Source organism: Parus major, chromosome 25LG1 (assembly GCF_001522545.3).
Source record: "Parus major isolate Abel chromosome 25LG1, Parus_major1.1, whole genome shotgun sequence".
Taxonomy (NCBI): Eukaryota; Metazoa; Chordata; class Aves; order Passeriformes; family Paridae; genus Parus; species Parus major.
In genome coordinates this window covers 836,967-855,384 of record NC_031793.1, presented here as the reverse complement: position 1 = coordinate 855,384, position 18,418 = coordinate 836,967, and the positions used below count along the sequence as shown (strand labels likewise).

At 59.8% G+C, this 18,418-nt stretch overlaps 3 protein-coding genes across 8 annotated transcripts; 1 reads left to right on the top strand and 2 right to left on the bottom strand.

The window, feature by feature from the left end:
- Window positions 1-6: 6 nt before the first annotated feature.
- SHE (Src homology 2 domain containing E) lies at window positions 7-4,548 on the top strand. Its single transcript, XM_015650150.1, has 6 exons — window positions 7-956; window positions 1,597-1,723; window positions 2,534-2,842; window positions 3,273-3,423; window positions 3,527-3,646; window positions 4,057-4,548. Exons 1-6 carry the CDS (start codon window positions 573-575, stop codon window positions 4,241-4,243), a joined length of 1,278 nt encoding a protein of 425 aa, XP_015505636.1. The 5' UTR covers window positions 7-572; the 3' UTR covers window positions 4,244-4,548.
- A 489-nt stretch (window positions 4,549-5,037) lies between these two features.
- Window positions 5,038-8,518, bottom strand: IL6R (interleukin 6 receptor). Of its 2 annotated transcripts, none has more exons than XM_015650148.3 (10): window positions 8,366-8,518; window positions 7,498-7,743; window positions 7,292-7,415; window positions 6,756-6,940; window positions 6,515-6,678; window positions 6,288-6,432; window positions 6,164-6,207; window positions 5,959-6,037; window positions 5,762-5,870; window positions 5,038-5,683 (listed from the first exon to the last, which is right to left on the bottom strand). In XM_015650148.3, exons 1-10 carry the CDS (start codon window positions 8,457-8,459, stop codon window positions 5,494-5,496), a joined length of 1,380 nt encoding a protein of 459 aa, XP_015505634.1. In that variant the 5' UTR covers window positions 8,460-8,518; the 3' UTR covers window positions 5,038-5,493. The 2 variants fall into 2 exon arrangements, with proteins under 2 accessions (XP_015505634.1, XP_015505635.1); XM_015650149.3 differs by having other exon boundaries at window positions 6,515-6,675; window positions 8,366-8,516.
- A 737-nt stretch (window positions 8,519-9,255) lies between these two features.
- Window positions 9,256-18,341, bottom strand: ATP8B2 (ATPase phospholipid transporting 8B2). 5 transcript variants are annotated; one of them, XM_033519744.1, is made up of 26 exons: window positions 17,905-18,341; window positions 17,134-17,247; window positions 16,887-16,985; window positions 16,668-16,729; window positions 16,482-16,554; window positions 16,031-16,104; window positions 15,799-15,878; window positions 15,431-15,589; window positions 15,264-15,352; window positions 14,994-15,190; window positions 14,088-14,296; window positions 13,861-13,904; window positions 13,620-13,785; window positions 13,362-13,550; window positions 13,039-13,154; window positions 12,723-12,887; window positions 12,534-12,645; window positions 12,301-12,406; window positions 12,044-12,182; window positions 11,775-11,958; window positions 11,369-11,592; window positions 11,002-11,085; window positions 10,576-10,719; window positions 10,352-10,490; window positions 10,135-10,265; window positions 9,256-10,043 (listed from the first exon to the last, which is right to left on the bottom strand). In XM_033519744.1, exons 1-26 carry the CDS (start codon window positions 17,989-17,991, stop codon window positions 9,756-9,758), a joined length of 3,474 nt encoding a protein of 1,157 aa, XP_033375635.1. In that variant the 5' UTR covers window positions 17,992-18,341; the 3' UTR covers window positions 9,256-9,755. The 5 variants fall into 5 exon arrangements, with proteins under 5 accessions (XP_033375635.1, XP_015505626.1, XP_015505629.1 ...); XM_015650140.3 differs by having other exon boundaries at window positions 10,576-10,821; window positions 17,905-18,340; XM_015650143.3 differs by having other exon boundaries at window positions 10,576-10,821; window positions 16,031-16,101; window positions 17,905-18,339.
- Between the last annotated feature and the right edge of the window lie 77 nt (window positions 18,342-18,418).

Sequence of the window (18,418 nt, the reverse complement as noted above, 5' to 3'; positions counted from 1 at the left end):
CCCCGGGCCGGCCTGACCCCTAGCCGAAACCCCTCTGCCCCCGGAGACGGGCCCCGCCGAGGAGCCGCGACGGGACCCCCCGGCTGCCCGTTCCCGGCCGGGCCCTCCGGAGCTCGGAGAGACCACCCCGGACCCCGTCCCCAGGAGCAGAGGACCCCTGGAACTTCCTCGGGACTGCCCCAGCCGGACTCCTCCGATAGCCGTCGAGAACCCCCGACTCAACCCATTGCTGGAGGAGATACCCCGGCCCTCTCCGAGACCCTCCCCCGGGGCAAGGGACCTCCGAGGGCACGCAGTTCCCTCCTCGGGCCGCAGGAGCCGGCACCCCTGGGGACCCACCAGCTGTCCCCGCCGGGGCGAAGGACGCCTGGAGCCCCCCAAGAAGGCCCCGGTCCCCCGGCCCACATCCCCGCTCCCGGGCTGGCCCCAGTCCGCCGAGGATCCCGTTTCCAGGGCTGGGGGCAGCCGGGCAGCCCAGGGCCCCCCGGCTGAGCCGACCCTGAGCCGGCGGGGCAGCCGTGGGGTGTCGAGGAGCCCCGGGGGGGCTGCGGCACCCGAGTCTCCCCAGCTCCATGGCGGCCAAGTGGTTCAAGGAGTTCCCATCCAACCTGAAGACGGTTTCAGAGAGGGCTCGGCCGGGAAGCGGTAGCCTTGGGAAGAGCCGCAAGAATTCAACTGCCGAGCTGGGGGGCTACCGGGCGGCTGGGGGTGGCAAGGAAGGGGGAAGCCGGCTGTCACGGGACAACTTGCAGGGTCTACTCCAGGCCGCCACTGGGAAGATGCGGAAGAATTCCCGGGTGGAGGGAGGCACACCGGAGGGACCCTCCAAAACCTACATCAACCGCCTTATCAAGGTGGAGGCTTCCGAGAAGAATGGGAAGGGGCACCCTGGACCCCTGCCTGCCGGCCTGCCTGCCCCCGAGCAGGACAAGGGGAAGCCTCCCAAGACAGAGACGGTAAGGCAGGGACTGGGAGCCATGGGCAAGAGGGGGAGATGTGAGGAGCACGAAGCACTGGCAGCTTTAACTGCTTTGGTCTCCAACTCATTAGCTTGGCTGACTTAGTCCTTTTATCCTGCCCAGCTCCACTGCCTTTAAATTCCTTCAAAGCTGCCTTCATCCCAACTGCCCTTCATCACCCGTGTGGGGGTGGGGGGTTTGTCAGGCATCCTCATCATGGTCCACATGTCCCATGCCAGCCTGACCCCACAGCTCAGCTGCTGGTTAAACAAAGGCTGATGTAAAGCTTTTCTGGGAAGCGGGTCTTTCACCCCTGCAGTCTTTCTCAGTTCTTGGGAGGACTGGGAGCCAGTCAGGTGGGTTGCTGTCACCCAAAAGGGTCCCAGAGCTCCCCCCAGGCTCCCTCACCATCACTGAGGTGCATAGGAATGGTCTGGACTGCCTCCACCTAAAGGTGCCACTGGGTGCATCCTCTGGAGTTGTGGCACAGCTCCATTTACCCCAAATAAACCACCATCCTTCCCTGGGGGCCCCAGTGTATCTCTTTCCTGCCTTGCTCTGTGCTGGTGACATCTCTGACACCCCTGATGGAATCCCTGCAGTCCCCTGAAGCTAGCAATGACTATTCTTTTCTCAGGTCATCATCCTGGAGGATTACGCAGACCCTTATGATGCCAAACGGACCAAAGGGCAGCGGGATGCCGAGCGCCTAGGGGAGAATGACGGGTACATGGAGCCCTATGATGCCCAGCAGATGATCACAGGTATGTCCCATGTTGAGAGACACGCAACAGCACCACAGCTGGCATCACTCCCCAGCCAGGAGTCTGTGGCTGCCCTTGGAGCCACCCGGTGCAGGAGGCTCTAGGAACAGGAAAGCTGCTTGCCGCTTCCTGCGGCTGCGCAGGGCCAGATAAGGAGTGGGAGCAAGGCCGGACACTGACCCGTGGCTGGCCGGTCCCTCAACCATTGCCATGACCTGCTGCCATCATCCAACGGGCACATGTGGCCAGTGCAAAACCCTCAATGCCCCCAGTCATCCCAGGGTACCACCCCCCAAGAGTTCCCAGTGGCCGTGCCCCGCAGGCAGCGACACCCCGGCTGGCGTGGCGACTGTCCAGCTGGCCACAACAACAGGAACTGACTGGGCCGGAAGCTGGAAATAAAAGATTTGCTGCTGATGTTTTTTTTCCGTGCGGGGCAGCCCAGGCTGTTAGGCAAAGACTGGCGCCGTGGAAAGAAGCAGGGGGCTGGGAGAGGCAAGCCCCTGGGGTGGCCTCCCGCACAGCTGAGCTCTAGCTTGGGGTGTAGCATCCTGCTGCCATGGAGCCCAGCTGGCCCCACTGGCGTGGGTCTGTGCCTGTGGCGCCAGCAGCCCCAGGTCTGGACAGCAGACCAGGCGCCATGAGGATGGGCCCTTTCCTGCTCCAGCTCCTCCCAAACTGGCTCCCAATGGGGCGTTGCCGGCATGGGGTCCCCAGCGCACAATCCTCACTGAGGGCTGGTAGTGGGAGTGGGGGGGTCTCAGGGGACACACGGACTCATCCCTGACCCATCATCCCTCTTCCCCACAGAAATCCGTCGGCGTGGCTCCAAGGACCCCCTGGTCAAAGCCATCCTGCTGCTGGACGGTCCTGGAGAGCCTGGGGAGGGGGGTGCCAAATTGGATCTTGCCAAGCGGCTGGGGGCCAAGGAGGTGGCAGGGAAGGGGCCACAGCTCTATGACACCCCTTATGAGCCTGGGGAGGGGGTGGGCGGGGGGACCCCAGAGCGCAGGGTGAGGGCTGGTGATGGGCGCCTGCCTGAGAACGACGAGCGCCCGGCGGGGGAATATGAGCAACCCTGGGAGTGGAAGAAGGAGCAGATTGTCAAAGCATTGTCAGGTAGGGGACAGGGACAGGATGGAAATACGGATGGGGGGGGAAGGGATAGGCATGGGATGGGAGTGGGGATGGCAGCAGGGACAGGGATGGGGACAGACTTTCTAGCAGGGCTTGTCACAAGATGACGAGATGCAATGGTTTTTAACTATAAAGGGGCACTTTAGATACAAGAATTTTCTTGGGCTGAGGGTGGCAAGGCACTGGAGAGGTGATGGCTGCCAGGTCAAATTGGATGGGGCTCTGAACAACTGAAGACGTCCCTTTGCATGGGGGGGTGTTGGACCAGATGGGGACAGGCACATGGTTGGAGAAGGGGTTAGGCTAGGACTGGCAATGGGGAAGTTGCTGGGGCAGGGGAAAAGGATGGAGCTAGGGATGGGGATTGAAAGTGAAGGTGGGGCTTTGTGGGCTCACATCTTGTCCCTCCCAGTCCAGTTTGAAGGCTCGGAGCGTCCTAAGGAGGAGACACCGCGACAGCATCTACGGCAGAAGAGCTGGACCCCCAAGATGCTGAAGCCGGCAGGCACCGAGCACAGTGAGGGGGAGCGGGTGGACCCTGCCCTGGCACTGGAGAAACAGCCGTGAGTTGCGAGGCTGATCCACGCGTGGGAAATGGGGCGAGGAGGGATGAAGTGCCCAATGTTTTTCCACGGCTCAGCGTCCCCTCCCTGTGTCCCCCCACAGCTGGTACCACGGGGCCATCACGCGGGCCGAGGCAGAGAGCCGGCTGCAGACGTGCCGGGAGGCCGGCTACCTGGTTCGCACCAGCGAGACCGGCAGCGGCAAGTACTCCATCGCGCTCAAGTGAGTGTCGGGGTGGCCGCAGAATAGAGGGGTGCCGGGCTCGGGGGTTCCCACCCTGGGGAGATGGCGCGAATCCCCGCCCTGGGGCGATGCTGCGGCAGGAGTTCCCCTGGTTGTTCACATCAAAGCCCTGGTGGGGAGGAAGCGCTCAGATCCCCAGGGATGGCACCCCACGATGCACGGAGGGATCCAGGCACACTGGTGTGGAGCCGGGGCGGAGGGGGTGTTACGGTGTGTCCCCCTCCCCGGCACATTGTCGGGAGCGCCAGTGGCGTTTCCTTCCTGAGGAAGTGCAGCCCCTGGAGCCGAAACAATCAGAGCGGGATGGGAACAAACAGGGGTGGATACAGCCGCGGGGCAGGCGGGCGCCGGGGGGCTGGCGGCAACACTGATGCCTGCTGGTCGCCCAGGACCAGCCAGGGCTGCGTCCACATCATCGTGGCCCAGACCAAGGACAACAAGTACACGCTCAGCCAGGCCAGCGGTGTCTTCGCCAGCATCCCTGAAGTTGTGCACTACTACTCCACTGAGAAGCTGCCCTTCAAGGGGGCTGAGCACATGGCCCTGCTGCACCCCGTCCACTGCAAGCTGCATTAGCATCTGCTGATGCCGCCCCCGAGCCGTCTGCAACCCCCACCCCTGGGGCATGAGGGTGCAGCCACAGTGATGGGCATGTACCACAGGAAGGGTCCAGTGAGAACCCCTTTGTCAGGTCTCCAGTCCTTGAAGGGACCCCACTTCTGGACTCCAGCAGGGCTGTCCCCCTTTTGCTGGAACAAATCCTGACCACCCTGTGCCAGAACCAACTTGTCTCAGGGCTGCCCATGTGCCCGAGGTGGGGGCACGCAGTGAGACCGGGATGTGTAATGATATAGTAAAATAAACTTGTTGGCTGAGAGGGAGCCTGGGATGGGCCTTGTGCTGGCAGAAGTCACCACAGTTTTGGGGCCCAGGGGTACTGGGGCTCCCCCAACAGCACATCTGCATCCTGCCATGCTTTTTATAGCGGGGGACCAGTGGAATGGAAGGGGAGCACTGTCCCCAGGGTGGCTGAGCACCTTCTGTCCTCGTCCTGTGGTTTCCTGCCTGGGTGCAGCTGCAGCTCCCCAGGGTGTTGCACAACCAGCATGGGGTGGGCAATGCATGACAGAGGAGGCATGGCCTGGGGGTACTGGGCAGGGGGTTTGTGTTATGAAGGCGTGCACAGCACAGGGGGTACAGCTTGGGAGGCACCAGTGAAACAGAGAGCACAGCATGGGGGGGCATAGTTATGGGGCACAGCAAGGGAGGAGTGAAGGAATTAGGGGTGCAATCTCACTGGAGCCACTCCCAGGCAATGGGTGGGCTGCAGTGACCCCTCTGTTACCCTGCTCCTAGCAGCCATTCCAATATAAATCTAAAGCATTTATTTGAGCCACATTGTCCTGTTTCCCCAACATGTACTTTAAAAAGGAGCACCAAGGGGGTTGAAGCAGAGGTATGGGGCTGATCCAGCCAGGCCCTCCCTCCCGAGCCCCCGTGGCACTGTAGAGACCAGGCCCTTCCCTGCAGGACCCCCAAACCCAGTCCTGGGCCAGCTCCCATGCTCTGGTGCAGCCATGCTTCCCGTGCTGTCACTCCTGGCCCATGCCAGCTTGGCCATGGTGCTGAAGGTGCCACCCAGGACCCAATTTGGAGCCCTTCCCAGATGCTTCTCCATGGGGGGTGGCACTGATTTTCCTCCTCAGAGACTCATCCCAGTCACAGAGCCACTGGATAGTGGGGGGGAACTGCGCCCAGAGCCACATGGCAGCCCTGGGACCCCTCCATCCAACTCCCAAGCATCTACCAGCATATTCAGTCCCTGGCTACTGCCCTGAGGAAGAATAATCTTCATGAGTCATGTGAAGCATTCCAGGGGCTGAGGGGGCAGACTGTGAGAGCAGAGGGGTATCACTGAGTGTGGGCGGAGGGAGGCCTAGAGGGACCAGCATGTGCTGCCCCTCGCCCTCTGCTTTGGTCATCTCCTGCCCACTTGTCCACCACATCTGCCTGTACCTGCAGGGGAGAAGAATGGCTCCAGTTCAGGGGGGGAGGCAGACAGAGCCCCCTGGACCAGCCCCCCCTTGCACTCACCTCACCACGATGCCAACAAACAGGGCAATGCCAAGGAGCAGACTCCCCCCAGTGACCAGGAAGGCATAGGGGGATGCCACAGGATGGATGCTGGATTCCATGACAGACCCTGACAGAGAGAATGGATGGGCTCACTGTGAGGATAAGGGACCTGGGTGTCGCTGCCCCCCACCCCCAGTCCAGAAACCCTTCCTCACCACCAGCACCATTAGTATCATCCTCCCCGAAGAGCATGGGGGGCAGTGTCACCCCATAGGTGCCATCCTCCATGGGGACCTGCAAAAGGGGCGGGGGACAATGGGACAGGTTAGCCCTCATGCCCTGGTGTCCCCTTGTCCCACATGGGGACAGAAGACCCATTCAGGAGTGTGTGATGCTTCCCAGGGCTGAGACCATTGTTACCTGTGAGCTGAAAGGCTCCGTTTCAGAGGTGAGGTCCAAAGGCTCTGCACAGTGAGGGGGGAGTATGAGACTGGGAGATCCCATGCTGAGCCCCCAGCCTCAGGGCCCCATGTTTTTCTCCTACCTGTCCAGGGGGTACCCACAGCCTCCTGGCTCCACTCGCTCCATGTGCCATGGCCGAACTCATCCTTTGCCCTCACCTGCACCACATGCCTCATCCCACGCCATGCGTCACGAATGTCAAGCCAAGTTGTTGTCACCTGATCCACCTGGAGGGGACACATGGCTGGGGACAGTCTGGCCTGGGACAGTCTGGCCAGAGACAACATGCCAGCAAAAGCAAGGTCTCACCTCCATGAAGGTTGGGGAGGGCTCAGGGCGGTAGCGGACCTGGAAGTGGAGCCAGTAGAAACGGGGGTCCCAGGATGAGGGGTAGGACCAGTTCACCTGCAGCCGCTGCGGCGCCTTCTCCAGTGCCTCCACCGTCACATTGACTGGGGGGTCTGGCTTCACTGCTGGGAAAGGGGGGGGCTTAGGGCCTCACACTGCTCCCTCAGCCACCCCAGCTCCCAGCAATGGGGGCAGCACTCACGGACACTGCTGAGGGTGATGATCTTGTCTCTGCCAGCTGAGCCACCAGCACTGTTGCTGACGCACGTGGACACCACAAGGTGTTTGGTCTCATCAGTGCCTGGTGGCACCATCACCTTGCAAACGAACTTCCGTGCCTTGGAGAAGTAGTGGCACTGCTGCTCTGTGGCATTCTCAGCCACAAACCTGTGAGGTCATAGCTCAGGGGAGGCTGCAGAATGCTCTAGGCACAGGGCAGCTGTGGGGGACATGTCCTATGCTGTGGGGTCCCCAGCAGTGTCAGGAAAAGTCTCTGGGGAGGGATTCATTCTGTGCCATGAGGTCCCAGGCAGCACTGGGGAATGGGGCCATGGGGAAGAAACACATCCTGTGCTGTGGACTCCCAGCTAACAGTAGCTACTGGGGAAAGGGTCTGCAGGGAGGCAAGGATCCTGAGCCATGGGGTCCTGGATTGCACCAGGGAAAGGGACCACGGAGAGGGACATGTTCTGACTCCAACAGGGCCCAGCCCATGGTGGATGCAGTGACAGCACTCACCTCCGCTTCACCCAGAGCATTGCCCGTGTCCCTGGTGATGGTTTCTTCCGCTGTGGCCACTCACACAGGACATCCCTGTCGTGGCTCCGCCGGTAGCAGGAGACCTGGGGAGTTTCAGGGGGCTCTGCAAAGCAGGGAGGTGCTGGGGTACAGAAGCCATCACAGGCAATGCTGCCAAGGACATTCCCACCCTAGCGTGGACCCACCTGCCACCAGCAGCCGCAGGGAGCGCAGCAGGTGGCTCCCTACAGAGCAGCTGTAGTGCCCAGAATCCTTGTAGCGCAGCTGCCGCAGGAGCAGCATGTTACCCTCTGCCAGCTGCCGTCCCCAGCCCCCTGCTGGACCCTGCTCCTCCACCTGCCACAACACCGTGGCATTTGCAGGCACCTCATCCTGGCAGGTCAACGTGATATTGGCTCCCAGGCGGCCCAGTATCGTGTCCTGCGACAGTCCTGGAGGGACAAGAGGGGACCAATAGATGAAGATGAGACCCCAGGCCCAGTGGGTGTCTCTGGAAGGCACCCCATCATGCATGGACCTCCATGTCCAGTGACTGCTGGGGATCAGGGCACTGAGCTGGAGAGCAGCAGTGATTCTTCACATAGTGGAATACCAGACCCCTGGCACTGCATTGAGGGGTTTGGTGGTGGGGAGCACAGCTCAGGGAAGGTGACAGACTGGGACTGGTAGTCCCAGGAGTCTCTGGGTGGGGGTCCAGTGCCAAAGGGGTTAAGCAACCGCTCTGGCTGGTGGCCCGGGTCAGGCTTGGGCAGCGCTCCCAGCTCCCTCCAAAGGTCAACAGCCAGCGTGAACCTGCTGTTCCTTTGGCTCCTGCTGCTGGGAACGCACCCAGCGCCCAGCCAGCACCCCGGACACAGCACCCCAACCCCAGTACTCCCAGGGGTGCCCCGTACCACCATCTGCCCGTCTCCCCGGGCCCCGCTGAGCTCCTTCGGGGCAGGCAGGGAACCGCATTTGTCCCCTCCCCGTGTCCAGATCCACGAGGCCCGGGTACGGGGAGAGACTCAGGGCCACCCCCCGTCTCCCACCCTGCCCGGTGCCGGTCGCACTCACCGGCGGGGACGCAGGGCCGCCCGGCGGCGGCGAGGTAGAGGAGGAGGCAGAGAAGGAAGAAGAGAAGGAGAAGCGGCCCCGGCGGCCGCGCCATGCTCCCGTCCCGGTAAGACAAACATCAGCGGTTGTGAAAGCGGGCGGAGGGGCGGGGCGGGGCGGCACGTGCGCCCGGGGGCCGGCAGAACCGACACCGCCCTACCCCCCGGGCCTCTTTCGTACCCTCCCCCGTCTCCCCCGGATACAGGACACGGCGGAATCTGCTCAGAACATTATTTTCTTTTTTTAAACTAAAAAAAAAAAAAAAAAAAAAAAAAAAAAAAAAAAAAAAAAAAATCTGGTTTGTGTGTTTTGGTGGTTTTTTTTTCCTCAGGACCATCAAATTATACTATTTTGCCAGACAGAAACGCGTCTTAAATTATTCATCCCAATCCGCGTCCCCTCCACTGAAATAACCCCCAAAACCCCCCAAATCCTCTCCAGGCCTCGCCAACACCCGTCTGAACAAGCTCCTCTTTGGTATCGCGTCCCTGGGGCCCCAACAGCCCCAGAGACTCGCCGGGGGTCCCCCATTGCCCACCCACACCCCAAGATCACTCAGTCCCGCAAAAGCTTGCGAGGAGGAGGATGAAGGAGGAAGCAGCAGAGGCCGAGGGTTGCGCAAGACCAGGCGTGGGAGTGAATCACGGCAGCCGCCAACACCCAGCCTCCCTGTGGCACAGAACACTTCCCCTTTCCCACCCAGCACCCACAGTCCCAGCGAACTCTGCGGCAGGGGGACAAGGAGGGTGACCTTCCTCCCCCCTTCTCCCTCTACCCAGCCAAGAAATGAGTCGCTCTGTAAACTCAGTGGGCTTTTCATCACTTTTTGTTTTGGTTTGGTTTTGTTTTGGTTGCTATTTTTTCGGGGTGGGGGGGTCTTTTTTGACTTTTTTTTGTTTATATAAAAAAAAAAGACACGTGGGTGAAGGGCATGGAGAGACCAGAGTCCTCCCAGAGCCCTGCACCTCTGGCATGATACATTCATGTGTGATGGGGCATTTGTACTCAGTGGAATTGAATACTGATGGAGGAGCAAACAGGGGTGAGGGGTGGAGGGAGGCGGGCTGATGGTGATAACATCCATCCATCCATCCATCCATCCATCCATCCATCCATCCATCCATCCATCCATCCATTCATCCATCCATCCATCCATCCGTCTGTCCATCCATCCACACCAGGAAGGGAAAGACTATATTTTTTGGCTAGAAGGCGACAGTCCAGACTCCTCCAAACCTCAGCCCCCACATCACCTCTGCTCCTATTATGGGACCCTGCGGACAAGGGGTTTTGCCATGCCCAGGGCCAGGAGCCCCCAGCTGCACTGGAGGGGATGTGATCCCCTCCAGCCTCAGACCTTGAGAGTCTTGTCAGCTGCGCCACTGGGGCTGCCAGCACTGCTGCCCTCGCAGCCTTTCTTCTTCCGGAGGGTCTCAATCCAGCTGGTATTGGGGCGGGGGGCAAAGCTGGAGAGTGCCAAGGAGCTGAGCCGCATGTTCTTGCCAGACATGATGAGCTCCCCGAAACCCTCCTGATGTGAGAAGGCGTAGCCAGAGCGGCGTGAGCCCACACGCCCTGCATGCCGCATGCACCGGTGCTGCGTCTTCTGCTTCTTCCGTACCAGCTGAGTGTAGCGCACCTGGAGACACAGGGCCAGGTCAGGGACCTGTGGAACCACCTCTCCTCGGGGCTAGGACCCCATGACTGCTCCTGCAGCCATGTGCTCTCACCGTATCCGAGAGTTCTGGTTTCAGGTCCAGCTTAAGAAAGCGAAAGGCCACAACGGGCATGATGCAAACTACGGTGGTGAGGGCGATGGTCAGCCAGACCGTGGGCTGGGCCAGTGTGTTCTGTGCGTTACCTGGGGGGAGAGAATGAATCCACTGAGGGCTAGGCCGAGGCAGGACTCTGCTGGGGTGGGGCACACAGGGCACCACAGGGACTCACCCACAAAGCGGAACTGGTTGGGGAACATTCGGAAGAGGCTGTCACTGTGCATGGTGAACAGGATGGTGAAGTAGGCGGCCAGGCTGCCCCAGATGAAGAAGTGGTTGATAGCTGTCCAGAATCCTGTGTCTAACCCGATCTAGTGGGGGGATGCAGGAGGAGACAGGGCTCAGGGGATGCCTTAGGTGCCCCAAGGGTCTGGGGCTGAGTAGCCACGTCCCTACCTGCACACTGACGACAATCACAAGGGAGGTGGCGACAGTGACGGCAAAGGACTGGTAGTCGGCCAGCTGGGCACCATCATCACGGGTGGCATCAGCGAAGACTCCATAGGGGATGAAGAACATGAGGATGGAGGTGTAGATGCCCTGGGCAATGCAGATGAAGAACTCCCGCTTGTTGAAGAGCAGGTTCAGCTGCCCAGGCTCATAGAGTTTGGGATACTCCATGCTCCGCTGCTCTGGCACATCCTGGGGGCATGGACACCTCCCGATAGCCATGGGCAAGAGCAGCCTCCACCACAGCCCACAGAATGACAAGGAGAGCCCAACTCGGGCACCCAGGCAGCCTTTCTTCCCACAGGATGAGCATGAAGGGAAGTGGTACAGACTCCTTACACACCCAGGGACCTCTCAGTACCCCCGCCATACCTGGTCAAAGACACCCATAGCGAGCACAGGCAGCGATGTGTAGACAATGTTGTACAGAGTGATGAAGTACTGGTCATACACGGTCTGTATGGAATAGAGCACTCAGCGGGGCACAAGTCCTGCCCACCCTGTGCCCCAGCCAGCTCCCAAGTCTCTGTACCCACAGCTGCAGGGACAAGATAGCTGTCTCCAGGCCCCCAGGACTGCCCTCCCTGACCACAAGCCCCTCACACACTGCACGCTGGATGCCAGGCTGTGCCTCCAGGCTCAGGATGAGTCCCCATAGGGAGTCCATGGACCAGAACATGCTTCAGCGCCAAGCAGGAAAACCCTCCCCAGCTGTCAGTGAGAAAAGCCACCAACCTACCTGTGCTGAGAAGCCACAGAAGAAGCCAAACCAGAAGTGGACCATGGTGAAGGCAAAATTCTTGTAGAAGAAGTAGCAAAGAAACTTGCACATGCGCAGGTAGGACCAGCGCCCATGCACCAGGAGCAGGCGCTGTAGGAACTTGAACTGGGAGAAGGAGTAGTCGGAGGCCAGCACGGCCTGGATGCCTTCCTGCCCACTGATGCCCACCCCAATGTGGGCAGCTATGGAAGGAAGGAGACATGGGTAAAGAGAGGACTCCCAGAAGCACAGGGGATGAGAGCAGCACCCCCAGCACAAGCACTTCGCTCCTGTGGGGCACAGATGGGTGAGCACAGAGGCTCCCATGGGCCCCAGGATGGTGCAGGGGGGTGACCTGTCTCTCCTGTGTTCCCCCAGGCCTTACTCTTGATCATGCTGACATCGTTGGCCCCATCCCCAATGGCCAAAGTGACAGCTTTCTTGTACTTCTTCACCAGCTCCACCACCTGGGCTTTCTGCAGGGGTGTGACACGGCAGCAGATAACAGCCTTGCAGGCACACGCTGTCTCCAGGAATTCCACCTCCATGTCTGCCTCCAGTGCATGGGCCTGCAAGGAGAGTAAGGGACAGCTGGGGTCATGGTACACAGCCAGGCACGGGGCCTTGTCCTGCCTGGCACTCCCAGGGCCCTACCAGGCTGTGCCCATTGATGACCAGGGCGTATTCGCCCGCAATAGCTTCCAACACAGAGGTAAGCTTGGAGGAGAGCTTCTCCTGGTAGAAGCCATTGCACACAGAACGTGATGCATCCATCATCTTCTCCCGGGCTTTCCTGAGGAGAGAGGGAGCAGGGGGTTCCATCTCAGGGCCCTTCCTTATCTCTAGCTCCCCCAGTCATAGCTGTGCCCCACACTGGCACTGTTCTGTGTCCTCTGCCCCCGAACACTCACCTGAGCTCCTCTCGCACCTCCAGCACAGTGTGGCCTGTGACCACAAACACCTCTGCCATGTCATCTGTCAGCATCTTGCAGGAGTAGCCAATATTCACAGCTGTTTCTGAGGACAGGAAACCAGAGCTGGTCTCTGGGCTGAGCCAGTAGGAGAGAGGAATAGGGATCCCAGGCAGGTGGAATCCAGCCCACAAACATCTTCATCTCCAGCCAGCACCTCAGCCATGCCTCACCCTGCTTGTCCCCTGTCAGCACCCAGATCTTGATGTTGGCCAGTGTCAGGATGGCAATGGTTTCAGGGACCCCCTGCTGCAGTTTGTCCTCAATGGCTGTGGCTCCAAGCAGCTTGGGGACACAAACAGGCGGGAGGTCAGCAGGGGCTGCCCCCAGCCACCACCAGCCTCAGCCTCCAGCCCACGTACCATCATATCATGCTCCACCTCATCGTAGAGCCGAGCCAGGTGATCCTCACGGGCCTCAGAGGCACTGCCAGCTCGGTGCAGCCGCTCGGACCAGTCCTTGTAATAGCTCTCCTCCAGGTCTTTGTAGGCCAGCACCAGTGTCCGCAGGCCCTCGCCAGCATACTCCTGCAAGTGGTCAGAGCTGGGTGTGCTGGCAGACCCTGATGGTGTCCCCAGACCCCAGTTGTGTTCCTAGGGCAGGGCACAAGGCCAGCTCAGGCTCCTGGGCAGCCATTCTTTCCTCCCCACCCTGCCTGCAGGACCCTGTCCCACGCACATTGAGGTGGTCAGTGGTAGTGCTGGTCAGGTCCTGGTTGATGTGATGCAGCCGCTCCAGCAGGATGGTGTCAGCACCTTTGCAGTACAGCCGGATCCTGCCCTCAGGGCTCCGGACTGTGGGGAGGAGGGGACAAGATGCCTGGCTCAGGGGTGAAGAAGCAGGTCACACTCTGACCCCCAGCTATCAACCTGACAATGCCTCCACAGTCACATCCCCATCAGCAGTGGACTGGTCCCCCAACACACCACAAGGAGCCCCATGCTGCAGCCCCACAAGGCCTTCCTAGCCCCACAGCCCCTGTGCCGTGCCCAGGACTTTACCGATGACGGACATGCGCTTGCGGATGTTGTTGAAGTCCAGGATGGCCAGCAGCTGGTAGGTGATGGCTTGACCCAGCTCATGCACTGTGATGGTCTTGGGTGTGCGTGACCGGAACACAAAGCCAAAGTTTCTGGCAGCTGTGACCAGCGCTCCCTCATCTGGGGACTGTGCCTTGTACAACAACTCCCCTGTGGACAGCATGGGGGTCAGTGACAGTGTCTTGTGACCCACAGGGATAGATCCTGCCCCACACCTACCTTCACTCTTTTCCTCGGACATGACAGTGTGACAAAGCGAGAGTAGACGGAAGAACTCATGCACGTGGAGGTCTCCCAGCTTGACAGCTTCCAGTAGGCTGGGATCCCAGAACTGGAACCGTGGGTCCGCCAGGGGATTGAAGGAGAAGTCTACAGGTTCCGGCCTCTGGCAGGGGCAAAGTTGGGGTTACCCCACAGTGGCACTCAGCGTGGGCAGGCACCAAAGTGACAGCACCCTTACCTCTCCCAGCTCTGCCTTGTGGCCCAGCATGTCCTGCACATCACCTGCAAAACAGGGTATGGAGTTAACCATAACGACAGAGACTCAACACCATGGCAGCTGCTACTGCCCCACAACACTCTAGCTAAGCCCCCCCTTGTCCCTTGACTGCCCCAAACAGAGGTGGGGAGCCAGCACACACCCACTCTGTGGGCAGCCCCAGCCTGGCTTTGGCAGCTGGTGCTCACCATAGCTGTGCCCATTCACAGAGCACTTGCTGAAGACCATGATATTCTGGGTGAGGGTGCCAGTCTTGTCAGAGAATATGTACTCCACCTGCCCCAGCTCCTCGTTGAGGGTGGTGGTGCGGGCTTCAGCTGGCGTCCGGCGCTTGGCACAGTACATCTTCTTGTCCCAGTTGATAAAGTAGCTGTGCCCAAGCCGGATCACCTCAACGCTGCAGGGAGGATGGCTGGGTGTCACTGGGGCAGGGCAGCACACTCTCCTCAGCCATGCCCACCCCCGACCCTCAGAGCCCTGGGCACTACAGCACGCTGGGTGCCCCCCACTGCTTGCTAGCTCCCACACCCTTCCCGGGGGGCTGGCCTGCAACCCACTCCTGCTGACAGCCGCTAAGCCAGGGCTGGGGACCAAGACAAAGCACCCAGGGGGCAGCCCATGGGGCTCCCCAGGCATCTCACACACCTATGAACCCTGAAACCCTCCCCAGCCCCCAGGGCAGACAGCAATGAGCTAGTGGGAGGGGTGGGGGTGACACATTCTTACCTCGGGGCTAAGGGTGACAGAACCCATGCTGGGGAACGAAAAGAGAGAGAAATTAAAAGAGAGAGAGAAGGGGACAGTGCAGGAGCCTGGGAGTTGTAGGAGGGCAGAGCAAAATAGTCAGCGTGCAGCCAGGGCAGGGAGAGATGAGCAGCCAGACAGACACAGCTGGGGGGCCCTGAGTGACCTGTGGGGTCCTCAGGCCTTGGGGTGTCCCTGAAGGCAGACACAGCCTGTCACCGAGAGTAGCCAACACCCACCCACGGAACACATCATTCTGCCTGTGGATCTCCATCCCTGTCTCCCCTCCCCAGAGGGCACCCCTAATTTCTCATACACCCCCTTCCCTGCCCCTCTGCCCCCTGCCCTACCTCACATAGAGCGAGATGGGCACCACAGTGTTGAGGATGATGATGTAGGACCAGAAGGAGAGGAAGCCAGAGAAGAAGGCACTGTGTACCCCCTCGTCCCAGGGCAAGTAGATCTGGAAGCAGACGCCCACCTCGTGCTCCCAGATGGCATTGCCAATGGCCAGGATCACTCCCATGCACACCAGGAACCCAAAGATCTGGGGACAGGACAGTACATCAGAGCCCTGACTGGGGAAGAGCCAGGGCTCTCAGGCTCTCCCTTCTGCATACCCAGAGCACCAGCGTGTTCATCAGCCGGTCAATGCTTGTCCGCTTAAATTTGGTCCGGCCACTGTTCTGCATCAGTTTTGTGTCAGGTCCTGGGAAGCAGGAAGGCATCAGGGGGTGTCTTTCCCTCCCCTCTGTGCAGCACAGTAGCAGCTGCTGCTTCAGCCCACCTGCAAAGATGACGAGGCCAAAGCACCACTCAGTGTTGCGGAGGACGCAGCCCCGCAGCAGCATGTTCTGGTTGCTCAGGGGGTACTTGTTCTCCTTCCAGTACAGTGTCCCACCAAACTTGTCCAGCTTGTTGTTGGGGGGTTCACAGATCACCTCACCTGGGTGCACAGTATGGCTCAGCTGGGACTTGCCTTCTCCATATGGCCAGCTCCATCCCAGTGCTCCCAGCACCATCCCTGGCTCCCCAGAGATCCGCTTCGAGCCGCAGAATGACAGTGCCACATGGCTGGTCCTTATCTACCCAGGGTGATGGAGGAAGGAACGTGGGGGCTGCCCCGTGGCAAGAGGGTTGGTCACAGGCACTCACCGTCAAAGCAAGCCAGCTGGCTGGTGTCCCCCAGCTCTGCGGTGACGGGGATGGCCTGACGCACCTTCATGTTGGTCTCTCTGCAGGCAGGAAGGCACCACATGAAGGTTAGAGACAGCCTGGCAGGGAGGGCTTTTGCAGGTGCTGCCCAGCAGCTCTGCCCTGTCTGCAGCCCACTCTCACTCCCATCTCCTGCCTTCCCTGGCCCCGCAAGGCAAGTGGGGGCACCTACCCATCCAGCTCTGCAGTCTCTATGTAGCATAACCCATGGGGTTCACTGCTGGAGAGGAGGAGGAGGTCAGCCTGCTGGGAGAGACTTGTGAAATGTTGTGCCAACACTGGAGCTCCCCGATGCCTTCCCTAGGGAAGCTCCTGGCCCTTGGAAGTCCTTGGAACTCCCTGGATCATCGGAAAAGGCCACCCCTAACCCCATGTGTCCTTTGCAACCAAGCCTAGACACCATTGCTCCAAGTGCCCATATCCTCAGAGTTCAAAACATGGCTCCACCATGCCTTCAACTCTACAACCTAAATGCAACTTCCAGGTTGGAAGCCGCTAATGTTCCCACCCTGGGAAGTGATGGAGGAGAACAAAAGCAAAGCAGGAGTGGCACAACACCTTTCCATGGTCCTTGTGTGCCACCCACCCTGCTGGAACCATATTTGTCTCAGGGCTGCACTCACCGCCACAAACTGGTTGTTCTCCAACTTGATGATGTCTCCAACACGGACATTCATCCATGGCTCCTGCCGAAGGCTGTAGAGAGATGGCAAACTGTCAGGCAGGAGCCCTGACCTGCCCACTGCCCTGTGCCACATCCCACAGAGTCCCATGCTCCCTCTCCACTGCTCTGTGCCCATGACACTCACACTCCACTGATCAGGACCTGAGACTGCCGGTTGTTCACCTGGTTGTCACTTTTATGGCGGAACTGGGAGCAGGAGAAAGAGACAGCAGTGTCATCCTCTTGGGGATGAGGTCCTGAGTTCCCCCACCATGTCAAATGCCATGGCCCTGGACACCGCACCCCGGCACAGCGTCCCAATCCCCTGCCCAGTCGACAGAGGGGTGCAGGGGGAACCACTCACATAGTCATCAGTGGCATCTTTGACAGCTGTGATGGTTAAGACAAGAACCAAAGGCACAATGGTGGTAAACCAGGAGAGCGAAGAGATCTGAGGAATCAGCTGGGGACAGGGAGCAAGAATTACATGGGAACCAGCCAGCTCCAGGCCGATGCTGCCCCTGCTCAAGGATGCCAAATCTCCTCACTTCCAAACTATGGGACTACTTGGAGCCCTCCTGTATGGCCAGGCAGGGAAGGACTGCACTCACCTGCAGGATGAGGAGGAAGAGGAAATAAGTGTTGGCCACTTCCTGGAACTGCTCAAAGAGGTTGACAGGCAGGAAGGTGACAATGTTGTACTTGGAGGTCTTAATGCAGTTGCTCTGGGGACGGATAAGGCAAGAAGGGGGTCTTACAGGCTGCCAAGGCCCCATAACCCCCCCAAGATCAGATCACTCTGGAGGGCAGGGGCTGCAGCTCATCATGCTCTTTTGGGGGGTTAAGCTCCTGCTCCTGTGCTACCTCTGGCAGCTTCCTTGGGAAGCCAATTCCTCAGTCTCAGTCACCAGCTGGTGCCATGAGACCAGCCTCTTCCAGTAGCAGCACCTGGCCCCTGCAAGGGTGACCCCAACACAAACCCCTTCTCCCCTCTCTGCAGCTAGCTCTGGAGCAGCCAGGAACAACCTCCAACATGGGGGGAGGTCAAGGTGAGCACTGCCCTCCCCTGGCAACTTCAGAAGCTGACCCATGATCCACATTGGAATGTGGGACCAGGCTGGGATCTGGGCAGAGCCAGAGGGTTCTGGGCCTCGGCCAGGGATGGGGGGGCTGAATCCTCCACATAGAGTGGACTCTGCCTGGCCAGCCCCACAACTATATTGGCATTAACGTCATCAGCACCATTTTCTCAGGGACAAACCTCTATTTTGTAGTCATAATACCTCCCCCCACCCCCCAACTGAGGTGTGGGTGATTCAGACCCCAGCCCCTCAAACCTGCCCAAGGACCCCTGGGAAGGGGTTCAGCTCCCCCTCACTCACTGCGTACTGGAACTTCTCGTTGTACTCCCGTGCATTGGCTCGCACTCGACGTTCTTCCTCTGCAACACAGTGCTCTGTGACCCCCATACACCCCGACACTCCCTACATCTGCAGTCGGGCAGCTCCAAGACCCTGAACCCTGACACCCCAATCTCCTCTCCATCCTGAGAGCCAAGCTAGTCCCAGAATCCCAGAATGCAGAGAACAGGGAGTCTCCCCACCTGTGTCATGTGGCCCTATGCTCCCCTATGCCACCTGTACCCCTGCACACCTGGAACCCCAGCCTTGCTTCACTGTACCTCCACCCCCAAATTCTGCATCTCCAGATTCCCCCAAGCCTGCAATGCCAGACCCTCAGCTCTACTTACCTGTACTCCCAGAGCCTCAGATTCTTCATCCCGTCTGGCTTATCTGCTCTCCCAGATCAGCACCCCGATGTCACCAGACCCTTCCAGCCCTGCACCCCCATCTCTGCATCCCCCAGCCCCCATTTCCCCACCGCCGTGCCCACCCC